The sequence below is a fragment of the Rattus rattus genome, chromosome 13 (genome assembly GCF_011064425.1).
Source record: "Rattus rattus isolate New Zealand chromosome 13, Rrattus_CSIRO_v1, whole genome shotgun sequence".
Classification (NCBI taxonomy): Eukaryota; Metazoa; Chordata; class Mammalia; order Rodentia; family Muridae; genus Rattus; species Rattus rattus.
The window spans coordinates 11979106-11993325 of NC_046166.1; the positions used below are offsets into that span (position 1 = coordinate 11979106).

General features: G+C 45.5%; 1 protein-coding gene across 1 annotated transcript; it reads right to left on the reverse strand.

Annotated features, from left to right (window-relative positions):
* Positions 1-1399: 1399 nt before the first annotated feature.
* Znf14 (zinc finger protein 14) lies at positions 1400-12909 on the reverse strand. The gene is made up of 5 exons (XM_032918863.1): positions 12434-12909; positions 7180-7519; positions 4721-4847; positions 4490-4550; positions 1400-3930 (listed from the first exon to the last, which is right to left on the reverse strand). Exons 2-5 carry the CDS (start codon positions 7216-7218, stop codon positions 2565-2567), a joined length of 1593 nt encoding a protein of 530 aa, XP_032774754.1. The 5' UTR covers positions 7219-7519; positions 12434-12909; the 3' UTR covers positions 1400-2564.
* Between the last annotated feature and the right edge of the window lie 1311 nt (positions 12910-14220).

Sequence of the window (14220 nt, forward strand, 5' to 3'; positions counted from 1 at the left end):
GACCACCAGATGGAATCTGGGGTCTCAGTCAGTGCTCTACTTCTGTGAAGAGACACCATGACCACGACACCTCTTTTAACAGTACGAATAGACTGTCACTTGTACCAAGCACTTCCATCACTCATTCATCATTCATTTCTTCAAATGATCGATGTTGGGCTAAGCACAGAGCTCAGCTGGTAGCCAGCTTGCTAAGCATGCTAGAGGCCTGAGCTCAATCTCTAGCACAAAAATGAAACCTGCCTGTAATTCGAGCTTTCTGGTGGAGAACAGATGGATCAAAAGTTCAATGTCATCCTGGACTATATCAAGTTTGGTGCCAACCAGAGTAACATAACACCTTACCTCAAAAAAAGGTTGGGGGCTGGAGAGATGGCTCAGTAGTTAAGAGCAGTGACTGCTCTTCTAGAGGTCCCGAGTTCAATTCCCAGTAACCACATGGTGGCTCACAACCATCTGCAATGGGATCGGATGCCCTCTTCTGGTGTGTCTGAAGACAGCTACTCATATAAATTAAAAATAAGTAACAAAATCTTTTTTTTTTTTTAAAAAAAGCCATTAAAAAAACGTTGGTATGATTTCCATGTTATAAATGGAAAGTACACTATCCAATCATTCTCCATCCTCACCCAAGGGGCTGCTGAAGGCCTACTGTGTGCCTCCTCACCAGGCCTGGTGGGGGAGGGGCTAACTTGTATTCCATTATGAACTTTTTACTCCTATTACAGTGAGACTGTAGGGTGACATCATTCTAACTTCACTCTTTCTCCTTAGTTCTTCCCATGAGTTCCAGGTTGGGATCTCAGGAAAGGCTTTTTAACAGATTTAATCTGTAACTGCTCGTCCGGTCCTTTCGGAAGCCATCTCTTTCATCTCCTGTTTTCTGTACCTTTCTTGCCAGTTTGAAGCTAACACAGGAGAGAGCCTGCATGTGCCTCCTTGCTACAACTGCTGCACATGTGGGAAGGTCCTGCTAGCCCACACCTCAGCCTCAGTTACGTCTCATTGCCTGCAACAAGGAGCACACACCTGGTGGCTTAGTCTGCCCCACGCACGCATCTTTGTAAGATTCTCTAGGCTTTTCATCCGTATGGGAGCGTGGCCCCACATGCGCCCTACCTCATCTTTCAGAGGTGTGCTGAGCACACAAGAGTTGTGCAGTAGGGATGGTGCAGCGGACAGTGCAGCAGGAAGGCATGCCCGTCCTTGGCACTTTGGAAAAGACCCACACAGGGCTTACTGCCAATGACTGCCCGTCGGTGACGTGTCACCACCACTCACGTCAGAGACAGGGCAAGTGCTTCTACCAAAAAGCTCATCTTTGGTTCTCCTGTGTGCAGATCCAGGCAGTCCTGGCTTCATTCCTGTGGCTATGATTAAATACCTTGACAACACAATCTAGGGAAGGAAGTGTTTATTTCAGCTCATGGTTTCAGGTCACAGCCCACTATTGTGGGCCAGTCATGGAGGCACAGTAGACATAGTCCCAAGACAGACAGCAAGGAAACTGAGTTTAGCTGCTTCAGTTCTTTTTATTCAGTCCATAAAACAGTGTCGACAGCATTCAGGGTGGGTGTTCCCACCTCAATTAACCCTAGGAAGAAAATCCCTCTCAGCCATGTCAAGGCGAACCTAACCTAGAGAAGTCAGTATTGAGACTCCTTTCCCAGGTGACACCGACTGCATCAAATTGACAGCTGAAGCACCCACCCAGAGAGAGCACAGCACTTTAAGCCACAGCCTCCCCTCCGTCTCAGTGTTTCACTGATGTAAACACAGCACAGCTTTAAAAGCCTGAAGACATTTCTGAAGGTCTGTTCATCCCAGACTGTGCATCAAGGACAGGGACCAAGAATGATTCTACCCTAGTGTGGCTTGAGGAATCACTGAGTTTAATTTGGGGTATTTACACGAGCACAGGCAAGTCATGGGAAGCCACGGCTAAGGAAACGTCCACCTGTCAGCATCCATTAGGTCCCCACACTCCTCACACTGCCCATCTTCCATCACCTTTAGCTTCCTAAAGGACTGTGGCCGTGAAGGCTTCACAGCTGTTTCCACTTGGAAAGTTTTCCAGTTGGAATTCATTCCTGGAATCTAAGGGACCAATGCGATCTAAAGGCTTTAACACGGCTTACATTCGCATTTTCTGTCCAACATGACATTTCATTAAAGGGCCTGTGACACCTGAAGGCTTTTCCGCATTGTTTATATTCGTGTGGGTTTGTTTTTAAACCACTATGAGTTCTTTCATGATTTTAAGGCAAACAGAGATAAATGAAAAAGTAACCATATCTTGTACATTCATAGAGCATTTGCCCGGCATAAATTAACTTACTTCTCTGAAAGGAAGTATGACAAGACACTTACCACATTGGTAACAAGCATAAACTTTGCCCAGCAAGAATTCCTTCTCTGAAGGACACTGTGACCCCTGAAGGCGATGCCACACAGTTTACATAGGAAAGGTTCGTCCTTGTCTTGAGTTCTTGCGTGTGTTTATGTGAATGGGGATATTTTGCTACATTGTTTACATTCAATGGGTTTGTTGCCAATCTGTCCTTTCACTCCTTTGAAGAAAATGGGGATAATGGAATTAGATACTGTTCATACGGGCTTTCTCCATGAACAGACTGGTGTCTCTTAAAGGAACTATGCCGGCTGAAGGATCGGCCACACTGAACGCACTGGTACGGTTTCTCCCCAGTATGTCTTCTTTCGTGTGATCGAAGGTAAGAGCGATGTGTGAAGGTTTTACCACACTCCTTACATTCGTAGGGTTTCTCTCCAGTGTGGCTTCGTTCGTGAAATCGAAGGTAATTATAACTTGAAAAGGCTTTGCCACAGTGCTTACACTCATAGGGCTTTTCTCCCGTGTGTGTTCTCTCGTGCAGTCGAAGCGAGGACTGACACCTAAAGGCTTTACCACAGAGCTTACACTCGAAGGGTTTCTCACCAGTGTGAGTTCTCTCGTGCACTTGAAGTAAAGAGGGATAGATGAAGGACTTACCACACTCCTTACATTCATACAATGTTTCTCCCCCATGAGTTATCTTATGTCTGTGATAGGAAGCCTGACACCTGAACGCCTTCCCACACTCTTGGCATTCATACGGCTTCTCTCCAGTGTGAATCTTTTCGTGTAACTTCAGAGAAGTAAGCCATCTGAAGGCCTTCCCGCATTCCTTACACGCGTAGGGTTTCTCTCCAGTGTGAATCCTTTTATGTAACTTAAGGGTCCTGTGACTTCTGAAAAATTTCCCGCACTGTTTACACTCATAGGGCTTTTCTCCGGTATGGATTCTCTCATGTAATTTGAGGGCCCTGCTATATCTAAAGGTTTTACCACACTGCTTACACTCGCAGGGTCTTTCCTCAGTGTGAATCCTTTCATGCAGCTGAAGGGCACTAAGGTACGTGAAGGCTCTCCCACACTGCTTGCACTCGTAGGGCTTCTCTCCAGTGTGGATTCTTTCGTGTAAGTGGAGGGCGCTGAGACCCCTGAAGGCTTTCCCACAGTCTTTACACTCATAGGGCTTTTCTCCAGTGTGGATTCTCTCATGTAACTGGAGGGCGCTGGGATACCTAAACGCTTTGCCACACTCCTGACACACATAGAGCTTTTTCCCAGTATGAATTTTGTCTTCTTTTTGAAGGGAACCGGAAGTTTTATCACACGAATTACCTTCACAATCATTTTCCTCAGTCTGGCTTCCTCTGAGTTCCTTGTAGTCATAGTTGTGATGTCCGTTGTAGGTTAGGTGATACAGTCCAAAGGTCTTTAAACACACCTCACACACAGAAGGTCCACTAGAAGTCTTCGTTTCCACGCATCCTTCAACACTTGTGAGAAAATTAGAATCAGGTGGCTTCTCTTCATATTCCTCGTGTTCATACTCGTGTGTGTACTCAGAGTGAGAGACGATGTCCCTATTAAAAGATGAATGACACATGAAAATGTACCCACATCGCAGCTCATGTTGAGACTGGTGTACGGATAAAGTTGTTCCACCCTGACCGCCTTCCTCAGTATCATACAGTGTCTACAAATCTAATTCTGTGAGAAATGGCAAGCACGTTAGTGCCAGTTGTTTTACCACTGTCTGCTCGTTAGACCATCTTGGACAGCCTGCTACCAAAACAAGCAAACTGTGTGCCCTCACAAGCCCATCATCAAAAGAGCAGCAGCCTGGGGTTGGGGATTTAGCTCAGTGGTAGAGCGCTTGCCTAGGAAGCGCAAGGCCCTCGGTTCGGTCCCCAGCTCCGAAAAAAAAGAAACAAAAAAAAAAAAAAAGAAAGAGCAGCAGCCCTTAATGCAGGGTCCCAGAACTACACAAGATCTCAAGCTCATATAAAGGTAGACATTTGGGATAAAAATTTCCTACTGATGAATAAATTTAAAACTGGGCTTTTTTGTTAGTTCTTCAATTTTCATGGCACACTAAAATTTCTTCAAGGGAGACTTGCTTCCACTTGTGCATGCAATTACCTTAGATTTATCTCAGGCTCTTCACAATGGTCTTCAATTGCCTCGTCTTCCCATTCATAACCTTAAACACAGTTCCAGAAATGTATGATAAATTATTAGAATGTGCATTGGAACTACACATAATTTCATCACCATGATTCTTCCCTTTCCACATCCACATTGCAGCAACAACCAGCAACCAGAAACCCTTGTTCTCTAATTTACGGAGTGGAGGTAAGAGGGCATCCTCACCTACGGCAGTGAGGTTCCTGAAGGTCTCCAGCATCACATCTCCATAGAGACTCTTCTGAGAAGCTTCCAGCAAATCCCACTCATCCTGGGTGAAGTGCACCACCAGATCCTCAAAGCTCACCAAACCCTAAAACATTCCATATTAGGATATGAAAGAGTGGGTGAGAAAGACACATCTGTCCACAACTGCCAGTATGGCTGTGTAATTCTGTGGTTTCCACACACTCATTCCACGGCACACAAGTGCAGTAAAAGTACTGAGTGATGTTCAGAGATGGCGGACACCCCAGTGCTCCACTGCTGCATCCAGGGAGGAGATGGGCTGCTTCCCACCTCACTCCCTTTCCTGTCCCCGGAGCACCCTATCCCGTATACACACAGCAGCATAACACGGGCTCGGGAGACTATTGCCCTTGGAAACTCATGCTCAGCGTTAGCCTCTGCTGGCCTGAGGCAACAGCATCCTGTCTGAGAGTAAACGAACACACATGATAGGGATAAATGACGCAGCATGAACAAGTTGTACAGAAACAGCGATCCAGAACACTCCCATTTTCCTTCTGATAGACTATTAATCACTTCTAAACTCGGAAACTCCTAATCAATCAGACATGCCCTTCCAAAATTGAACGCAGGCAGTATGAGGGCGACTCTGCTTTTGTATAAAAATCATGCCTGATCCTGGCAGGATGAAATCTATCCTCTGCTCAAATGATTCCAACTTCACTCCTTGTCCCTCACTTCTTTTTCAAAGTTCCTGCAAAGGACTTCTTTTCCCTAAATATACCTGTTTGCTATACAAATGTAGTCATTAATGTGGGTTTGAGGTCCCTAGACAGGCCCACGGAGGGATACGCCAACTGTTACATCGCACAACCTCACTTTGGACAACCTCGAAGAATCCAAGCCAACTATTGCCCCAAATCCCAAAATGTTAGCTAGGGCTACTTCTTCAGTGGGAGAAATGAAGGGAACAGGAAACAAAATAAATGATACAAGCAGTTTAGAGTTAGGGGTGGGGAGAGCTTGTTTTGTGTCCCAGGAAATAAACTGAAATGTCCTTGGGTCCTTGGCTCTATGTTGGCAGTGCTAAGAGGAAAACACATAGCTCTGAGTGCCTCCAAAAAGAAACTGGTAAGAGCATACACTAAGAGACTGACAGCTCACCCGAAAGTTCTAGAACAAAAAGAAGCAAATACACCCAAGAGTAGAAGGCAGGAAATAATCAAACTTAGGGCTGAAATCAATCAAGTTAAAAAAAAAAAAAAAAAGGGAACTATACAAAGATCAACAAACCAAGAGCTGGTTCTTTGAAAAAAATCAACAAGATAAACCCTTAGTCAAACTAATCAGAAGGCACAGAGAGGGTATCCAAATTAACAAATCAGAAATGAAAAGGGAGACAGAACAACAGAAACTGAGGAAATTCAAAAAATTATCAGATCCTACTGCAAAAGCCTATACTCTACAAAACTAAAAAATCTAGAGAAAAGGGACAATTTTCTAGACAGATATCAGGTACCAAAGTTAAATCCGTATCAGAGGAACCATCTAATCAGTCCCATGACCCCTAAAGAAATAGAAGCAGTCGTTAAAAATCTCCCAATAAGGGGCTGGAGAGATGGCTCAGCGGTTAAGAGTGCCCGACTGCTCTTCCAGAGGTCATGAGTTCAATTCCCAGCAACCACATGGTGGCTCACAACCATCTGTAAAGAGATCCGATGCCCTCTTCTGGTGTGTCTGAAGACAGCTACAGTGTACTTATATATAATAAATGAATAAATCTTTAAAAAAAAAAAAAAATCTCCCAATAAAATAAAGCCCAAAACCAGATGGGTTTAGGGCAGAATTCTATCAGACCTGCCAATAAGAATTAAGGGTTGGGGATTTAGCTCAGTGGTAGAGCGCTTGCCTAGCAAGCACAAGGCCCTGGGTTTGGTCCCAGCTCCGAAAAAAAAAAAGAAAAGAAAAAAAAAAAAAAAAATTAACACCAGTACTGTCCAAACTGCTCCACAAACTGAAAGAGAAGGAACTCTACCCAGGTCCTTCTATGAAGCTGCAGGTACAGTGATACCTAAACCACACAAAGACCCAACAAAGAAAGAAAACTTCAGACCATTTCCCTCATGAATATCAAAAATACTCAATAAAATTCTCACAAACTGAATCCAAGAACACATCAAAATGATCATCCATCATGATCAAGTAGGCTTCATCCCAGGGATGCAGGGATGGTTTAATATACAGAAATCCATCAATGTAATCCACTATGTAAACAAACAAACAAACAAACAAAAAACACATGATCATCTCATTAGATGCTGAGAAAGCATTTGACAAAATTTCAGGTGAGCTCACAAGAAAAAGAGGACATAGGTGGCCATTGAACAAATCAGAATTCTGTAGCAGAACAGAAATGGAAGAATTAACAGATATGAGTGCATACTAGATTGGCTTACCTGATCAGGCCGGGATAGTCCAACAATGGGGGTCTCCATGATGAAGAGGTTCCGTCCACAAGGCTGGAAGCCTTGGGAGCTCCAATCTGGCACTACGGGCTCAGAAGACGCCCGGAAGCTTCTTCAGTGGTCTTCAGTCCACACTGGAGACCCAAGACACTGGCTCCAATGTCAGGGAAGGGTGGCAGCAGCAGTGGCAATGGGGCAGATGCACTCACCAGCAAGAAATGAAGGCAAGCAGGAACAAACACTGCTCCTTCTGTGGATTTCCTTCTCAAAGTGCCACCTGCTGTAAGACGACGGGGGTCTTCTCACCTCAGTTAATCCTCCCTGAAATTTCCTGGCAGACACAGAGACAGGCCTCTTAGTTGATTCCAGAGGCATTCAAGTGGACAGTAATGATCAGCCATCACACAAGCAACCAGCAGTGTTCAGGACCTGTGCACCCACTGAGCACCGTGCACCCTCACAGCTTCAGACCCTGCCTGTCTCCGCCCACAGGCTCCCCTCACGCTAGTCTTACCTCCGATGTGTCTCAGGCGCCATCATCAGCAAGTGCACTTTAACTACTGGTTTTCACATCTATCCCTGGCCGTTCCTATCACATGGCTGGCCCAACCTTGCACACAACCTTGATGCAAGCTCTGCTAACTGCCCTGGGCTCAGAAGGCTCAGATCAGCAAGTTAGACCCTGAAGTTACATGATAATACCAATACTTATGGCAGGGGCACAGCAATAAAAGGGGGATGTGGAGACACTGAGGTGGGGGAGGGAGAAGGGGCATGCTGTGACAACACAATTTCCATACAGAAACTACACAAAATCCAAGGAACAAAAAAAAAAGGACAACTGAAAACTTTTATGATACATCATTATACAAAAGACCATCATTTTCCTATGACAGAAATGAACTGGATGTACAAATACCAATTCTGCATTGTATATACATTAATAAATGGGGGGGCTTTAAACAAAAATCAAACATTTCTAATGAAGAGAAAAACAAAAAGAAGCAAGCATCACAGAGGACAAGAAGCCTCTACGTTGTAAGACATTTTTACACATCTTCCATCAGTACTATAATTCAACACATTCCTCATAACATTCAAAACCACATTACGTTACAACCGGAACTGATTATAAGGGATACATGAAAAGAATTGAGAAAAAAGGATATTCAACAGAACTCTGAAAAACACACACATACACACACAGGCGGGGGGGGGGAGATATACAGGACTTTAAGACTTCTTATAAAACAATCATGCAATCATGAGAGTGCACTCGCATTTGGTAAGCAATGAACAGCTCATTGGAGCAGAAAACCCAAGAACGAACCCACACAGACCCAATTTTGGACAAAGGAGCAAAAGATCCTTAAGAACTGGGCTGCCTGGGGTTGGGATTTAGCTCAGTGGTAGAGCACTTGCCTAGCAAGCACAAGGCCCTGGGTTGGGTCCCCAGCTCCAAAAAAAAAAAAAAAAAAAAAAAAAAGAACTGGGCTGCCTTGGCAGAAAAGTCAGGTTGTTCCTAGCACCTACACGGTGGCTCATAACAATCCAATGAGATCTGACACCGTCTTCTGACCTCCATGGGCACCAGACACAAAGGGCACAGGTATATATGCAGCAAAATACTCATAAATTCTCAAAATAAATTCTACATTTTTTTTTAGTTATCGAAAGAGTAACACTGAGCTGTAAACGTAGCAAGGGTGACTGGGAAGGTATGGTGGCACAAGCCTGTAAGTCCAACTGTCAGAGGGCAGACAGCAGGGCTCCAACTTCAAGGCCAGCCTGAGCAACTTATGGATTCTAGGTCAGCCTGGGCATCTCCAGAAAACAAAAATAAACAGATAAAAACAAAGGCAGTACAATCAGAAATTATTCAGTGTGCTGAAACTGAAACCTTGCAAATATTGAAAATCAAAATGTTTTATTAGCTCCGTAGCAAAGAGACAAAAATAACTTGCATAAGTAATTTTACTTGGCTAACATAGTAGTAGGTGTCCCGGTGGCTTTTTTCCACCATCATTAGTTTCATGAAGTCTTCCTTTCCCCTGTATACCTCTCAGAGTCAACCTGCCCCATCCCTGCCCAACCCCCCATCCCCATCCCCCACCCAACCCCAACCCCCTCCCTGGCGGCTCAGACTCCTCACCCTCGAGCCTTCCTGTTTGTTATCAGTGCTACCATTTCCTCCGACCTCAACAGCAGCAGCTCCCTGGAGGCCTTTTCCTTACTTCCTCAAGCTCTACAAGTTAAGGCTCACCAATCTGAGGGCATTCGTGCAGCTAACACCCATGGGAGAGGGAACAGAGGTGTTCATTGTCCCAGCTCAAATTACCAACTAATTCAGTATTTTTATCTAATTTCATCTCCTAACATACAAATTTCTTAATTTTTTTTCCTCCCAGCTGAATGGAAGCCCTTTGTGTATACACGTTCTTGGTATCTACTCAGCGGCTGGACATGTAGGCTGTCTTTATGTCCTGATTATGAATGGCAAATGAACATGATTGTGCATGTACCTCCTGGAGTGGGATGTATATACTCTGACCATGAACACGGCAGGGCAACAGTGAGGTTATGTACGTTAAGACAACGATAAAAACAAGAAGGAAGCTCTCCTACAACAGATAATGCTTCTGAAAGCCATAACTCCAGCGCAGGAGAATTACCTCCTTATTAGCCATTGGTCAGGGAGACCCCATAGGCTCTTGTGCTCTTCTCGGTTGCCCTCCAGAGTTGGCTGTTATTATGAAGACACCCTGGTTACAATGCGGAAAGAAATCAAACTGGCGCTGAGCTGAAAGCTTCCTCTCTGTTGGCTTTCATAGTGCTCTGGGGCACTATGCTGGCTGCTGGGGGAGGAATGACAGGCACATGTCTTACCCAGACCTCTACAGCATTCAAAACCAACCTACCAGGTATGTCCGCCTGTGCAATAGTGGCGTAGCTGTTCTGAGGAGAACACCAGACGTCTCTCTAACTGAACTTGAGGCTCACTCCTTCAGAGAATCCACGCCTGGAATTCTTTTTTTTTTTTTTTTTTTTTTTGTTCTTTTTTTTCGAGCTGGGGACCAACCCAGGGCCTTGCGCTTCCTAGGTAAGCGCTCTACCACTGAGCTAAATCCCCAGCCCCCACGCCTGGAATTCTAAACCAAGCCCAAAACCCATGTCTGCGGCTAGAGGGGCGAACTTCACACTACTATTTAGGTAAATTGTCCTGGCTCCCAGTTACCTTCTTTTTTTTTTTTTTTTAAATCGGAGCTGAGGACCGAACCCAGGGCCTTGCGCTTGCTAGGCAAGCACTCTACCACTGAGCTAAATCCCCAACCCCTCCCAGTTGCCTTCTAAGTATTGCTTATACCCACAGAGAGCTGCTCCTCACGGTCTCTGCAGTGAATGCAGAGATTCCAGGCTACTCAAGCAGCTGAGAGTAAGCTGACTCCTGAGGGCTCAATCAGAAACAGGACATTTAAACCACCACTTCCGAGGCGCTGAGGTCACTGAGAAAGGTGGGGCATAGAGACTGTCAGGCCCAGAAGACAGTGAGATGGGATGTAAGATGTTGACTTTTCAGCATTGCAAGCTAATGCTGTTCATGACTTCACTCGACAACAGCTCTGGATTTCGGCAATGGACCTGACACAAGACTGGACCCATCAATGGTCGATTATGATTCAGATACTTAGGGACTCTAGGGAAAGTCAGTCTTCAACTGTGTACCCACTGAGATGCTCAAACGGGTGGAACCTGCGGTCACACGGGTGATCCTGGTTAAAACAGTGCATCTCAAAACCAAAAAGGACACGGAGGGGGCAGGAAACATGGACAGTTCACAGGGAACTGTAAGCAAGCGAGGACAAAGAGGATAAGAGGGAAACTAGAGGGCAGGACACTACCATAGTCAGAACATTCTTTATACATGTGTGAAAGTGTTAAAGAAAAATAGAACTTCAGGTAGGTGTTAGGGTGCATGCCTCTCACATGAAATTATATCTGAAATTCCAGCACCTTGCCTACACAAGTTCTATCCTAAAAGCACATGCTAATTCAAAGAAAAGTAAGGTTAAAGAGGTGGTGTAGTTCAACGGTTAAGAGCACTGACTGCTCTTCCAGAGGTCCTGAGTTCAGTCCCAGCAACCATCTGTAATGAGATCTGATACCCTCTTCTGGTGTGTCTGAAGACAGCAACTGTGTACTTATAGATAATAAATAAATAAATCTAAAAAAGAAAAAAAAAAAACCCAGATGCTATTTCAGAGGACCTTGACACTTTACAACCATGTGTAACTGTAATTTCAGGAGATCTGATGTCCTCGGCTAACCTCTGCAGGCACTACGCATACAAGTGGTGCACAGACATATGCAAGCAAAACACCATACATAGGATACAAAAGGATGCAACTCCCTTGCCCAGCCTCAGAAAGAAACAGACACCTAGCACTAGGATGGCACAGCCTGAAACCAACCTATAATCTGATACGCTGTGTGAGCCAAGGATCTAGTCAGGACGCCTGTCCCCTGCAGCTTCCACTAGGTCCCTATCTGTTCATCAGGATCTCATCTCCGTCTGCCTTTCCTATCACTGGTAGATCACTATAGCCACTTTCAAACCTGATGGCCCCAGGCTTCATTCAAAGCTCCCTCCCTGCGGCTCACTGGTCTTGTGTCCAAATTTATCTCATCAACTGAAGCACTGCTTGCTTTTCTCTCAGCCAACTTCTAGGGCCCTCTGAACTCTGCTGCAGCCTCCTTAACTTACGTTGATTCTATAAACAGCATGTGTGCATAAAACTATATATTTACCATGTGGTATGAAGAAATATTAGTAATGAGGATTTGGAAAAATAGAACCTGTCTTAGCCTCGGCCAGATTACCACCGAAAGCATGACACCTTTTTACTTTCTATTCAATAAATGTTGACATTGTGTTAAGACGCAAACGTGTTTGTCTCTTTCTGGTACAACATCCTCATGACCGGAAGACAAAATCCTAAAATGTCAGTTCCCGGCTTCAATTATAGATTTATGATAATTTCCACAAAATGCTAAAAAAAAAAAATTCTTACGAGGAACATAAAAGAGATTACTAAATTTTATACGTAAATACTTTTTAAAAAAGAACCAAAACGGTTAGCACAATCAAACCCACAACACATTCGTAACATTTCCAATCAAATACACAAGACAACATACTGTTTAGGAAGAATAAACACAAACAAAAAAAATTAGGAGACAAGCTGACCTTTGATAAAGTAGCACAATCTTTTCTAGAATTGTTTCTGGAAAACCATCCAAAAGAAACCCTTGGACAAAGACTCAGAAAATTTCACAAAATTAACTCACACTTGATGCTAGACCTACAAAGCCCACAACGTCTAGACCACAGCGCAGAGAACACAGCAGGCATAAGTGCGACACCAAAAGCACAAACAGGGCGCTAGCACTGGGCGGTGACGTCACCAACCCGGAAGCTACCCCCGCACTGGGCGGAGCCTTCCGCTCCCCGCGCTTTGCGCAGACATGGCCGGAAAAGCGGAAGTGACAAGAGTCCTCCGAGACAAGGACTGGCGGTGATGGGGCCCATGTTTCCCCATGGAACGAACAGGGTGTCCGCTAGGCCGGCTGGCCCCACCCCTCCCCCAGCCCCGGGGAGGGCCCACCACCCCGGATCACGCGGCTCAGCCGGCCGCTCCTCCCCGAATGGGGACAGCGGCACCGCGCTCACCAAGGCGCGGTTGCGGAGCTCGCCCACGCTCCCCCCACAGCTCCCAGCAGCGGCGATCACACCGCAGCACACCGGACCACGCGATGCCTGCTTAAGACTCGTTACAGAATCTGCGGCATGGCGGCGGAAAGGACCCACCCCTTGTCTCCGGCTGGTGCTCTTGATTGGATATCTTGCCCCGAAGCTCTGATTGGCTAGAGCTGCAACACAAGTCTGATAGACAGGAGTTCCCTAGACGCTACTGCGTAGATGACCGACTCCATTGCTCTAATTGGCTAGCATGCTCTGAATGATGAAGCAGTTCCTTTAGGCGCTCGTGAGTGAGTGGCCTGGCCTGAAGGTTCTGATTGGCTAGCACTGCCCCACGAGGAGACTGAGTGACACGAACAGCTTCCCTTGGTCCTTGTGAATGAATGGCCGGCCCCCGGGGCCCTGATTGGCTAGTGAGACCTGAATGACAGTTCCCTTAAGTAGATGAACTGAAATTAAAAGACGTGGACCACACGGCCTTTCCCAGCTCTGGCTTTCACCCAAGTTCTTGCAAGTCTGCTTCAAGAAGATCTAATTGAAGCAGGACTTTCTTGTACCTCCCAGAACTGTCACTGCTGTCTTCTTGCACTCAGTAGGTATTTAAGGTTCTTCCTCTTGGAAACCTTGTGTGCACAGTCCATTACACACAATGCCCAAGGCAGAGATCACTTTGCCTCACAGCTAGACCAGGGCCCAATTCACACCCTATCAAACTGGAACAGAACTTGATGTCCTCCGGGTTTCAGGAATTTCAGCAAATCACGCCAAAGATTGCTCAAATTTTAACAAGTTGCACATTTTCTTTTTAACCAGAGAAAAAAAACCCATTCCAAGACCGATACAGTGCTGCTTTTTCTGAGATCCCACCCAACAAAGGAGATGGAAGCAAAAGGACCAGGAATTCAGGCTATACTTCATTAAAACTTCCAATAGCAATCACAGACTCTTCCAGGTCAACAGAAGGTATTTGAGGGAGCCTTACACATTGAAGATGCCTACATCCAGGAGGCCACAAAAATGACTAAACCACACTAGAATAGTGAGGGAAGACAAGAGATAGCTAATTTTTAAATAGGTTGATAGCTAAGGAGAATGGTCCTGGATCAAATCAAACTGATTAGGAGTTCATCCACTTTGGATCCAAGGACTTACTCCAGACTCTTGCCCAAGAGAAGTCGCCTCGTGGTTGAGTCTTTTTTCATCTCAAGCACCCACAGGGCTAACTTCACACACATACCACGCATGCACACATGCCCGCTCGCTAACCCCACCCC

Coding starts and splice junctions, on each gene's coding strand:
- Znf14 (XM_032918863.1), bottom strand. CDS start 7,218: ATGGAGACCCCCATTGTTGGACTATCCCGGCCTGATCAG. Junction 4,848..7,179: donor GACTATCCCGGCCTGATCAG/GTAAGCCAATCT, acceptor GGAATGTTTTAG/GGTTTGGTGAGCTTTGAGGA. Junction 4,551..4,720: donor CAGGAACCTCACTGCCGTAG/GTGAGGATGCCC, acceptor ACTGTGTTTAAG/GTTATGAATGGGAAGACGAG.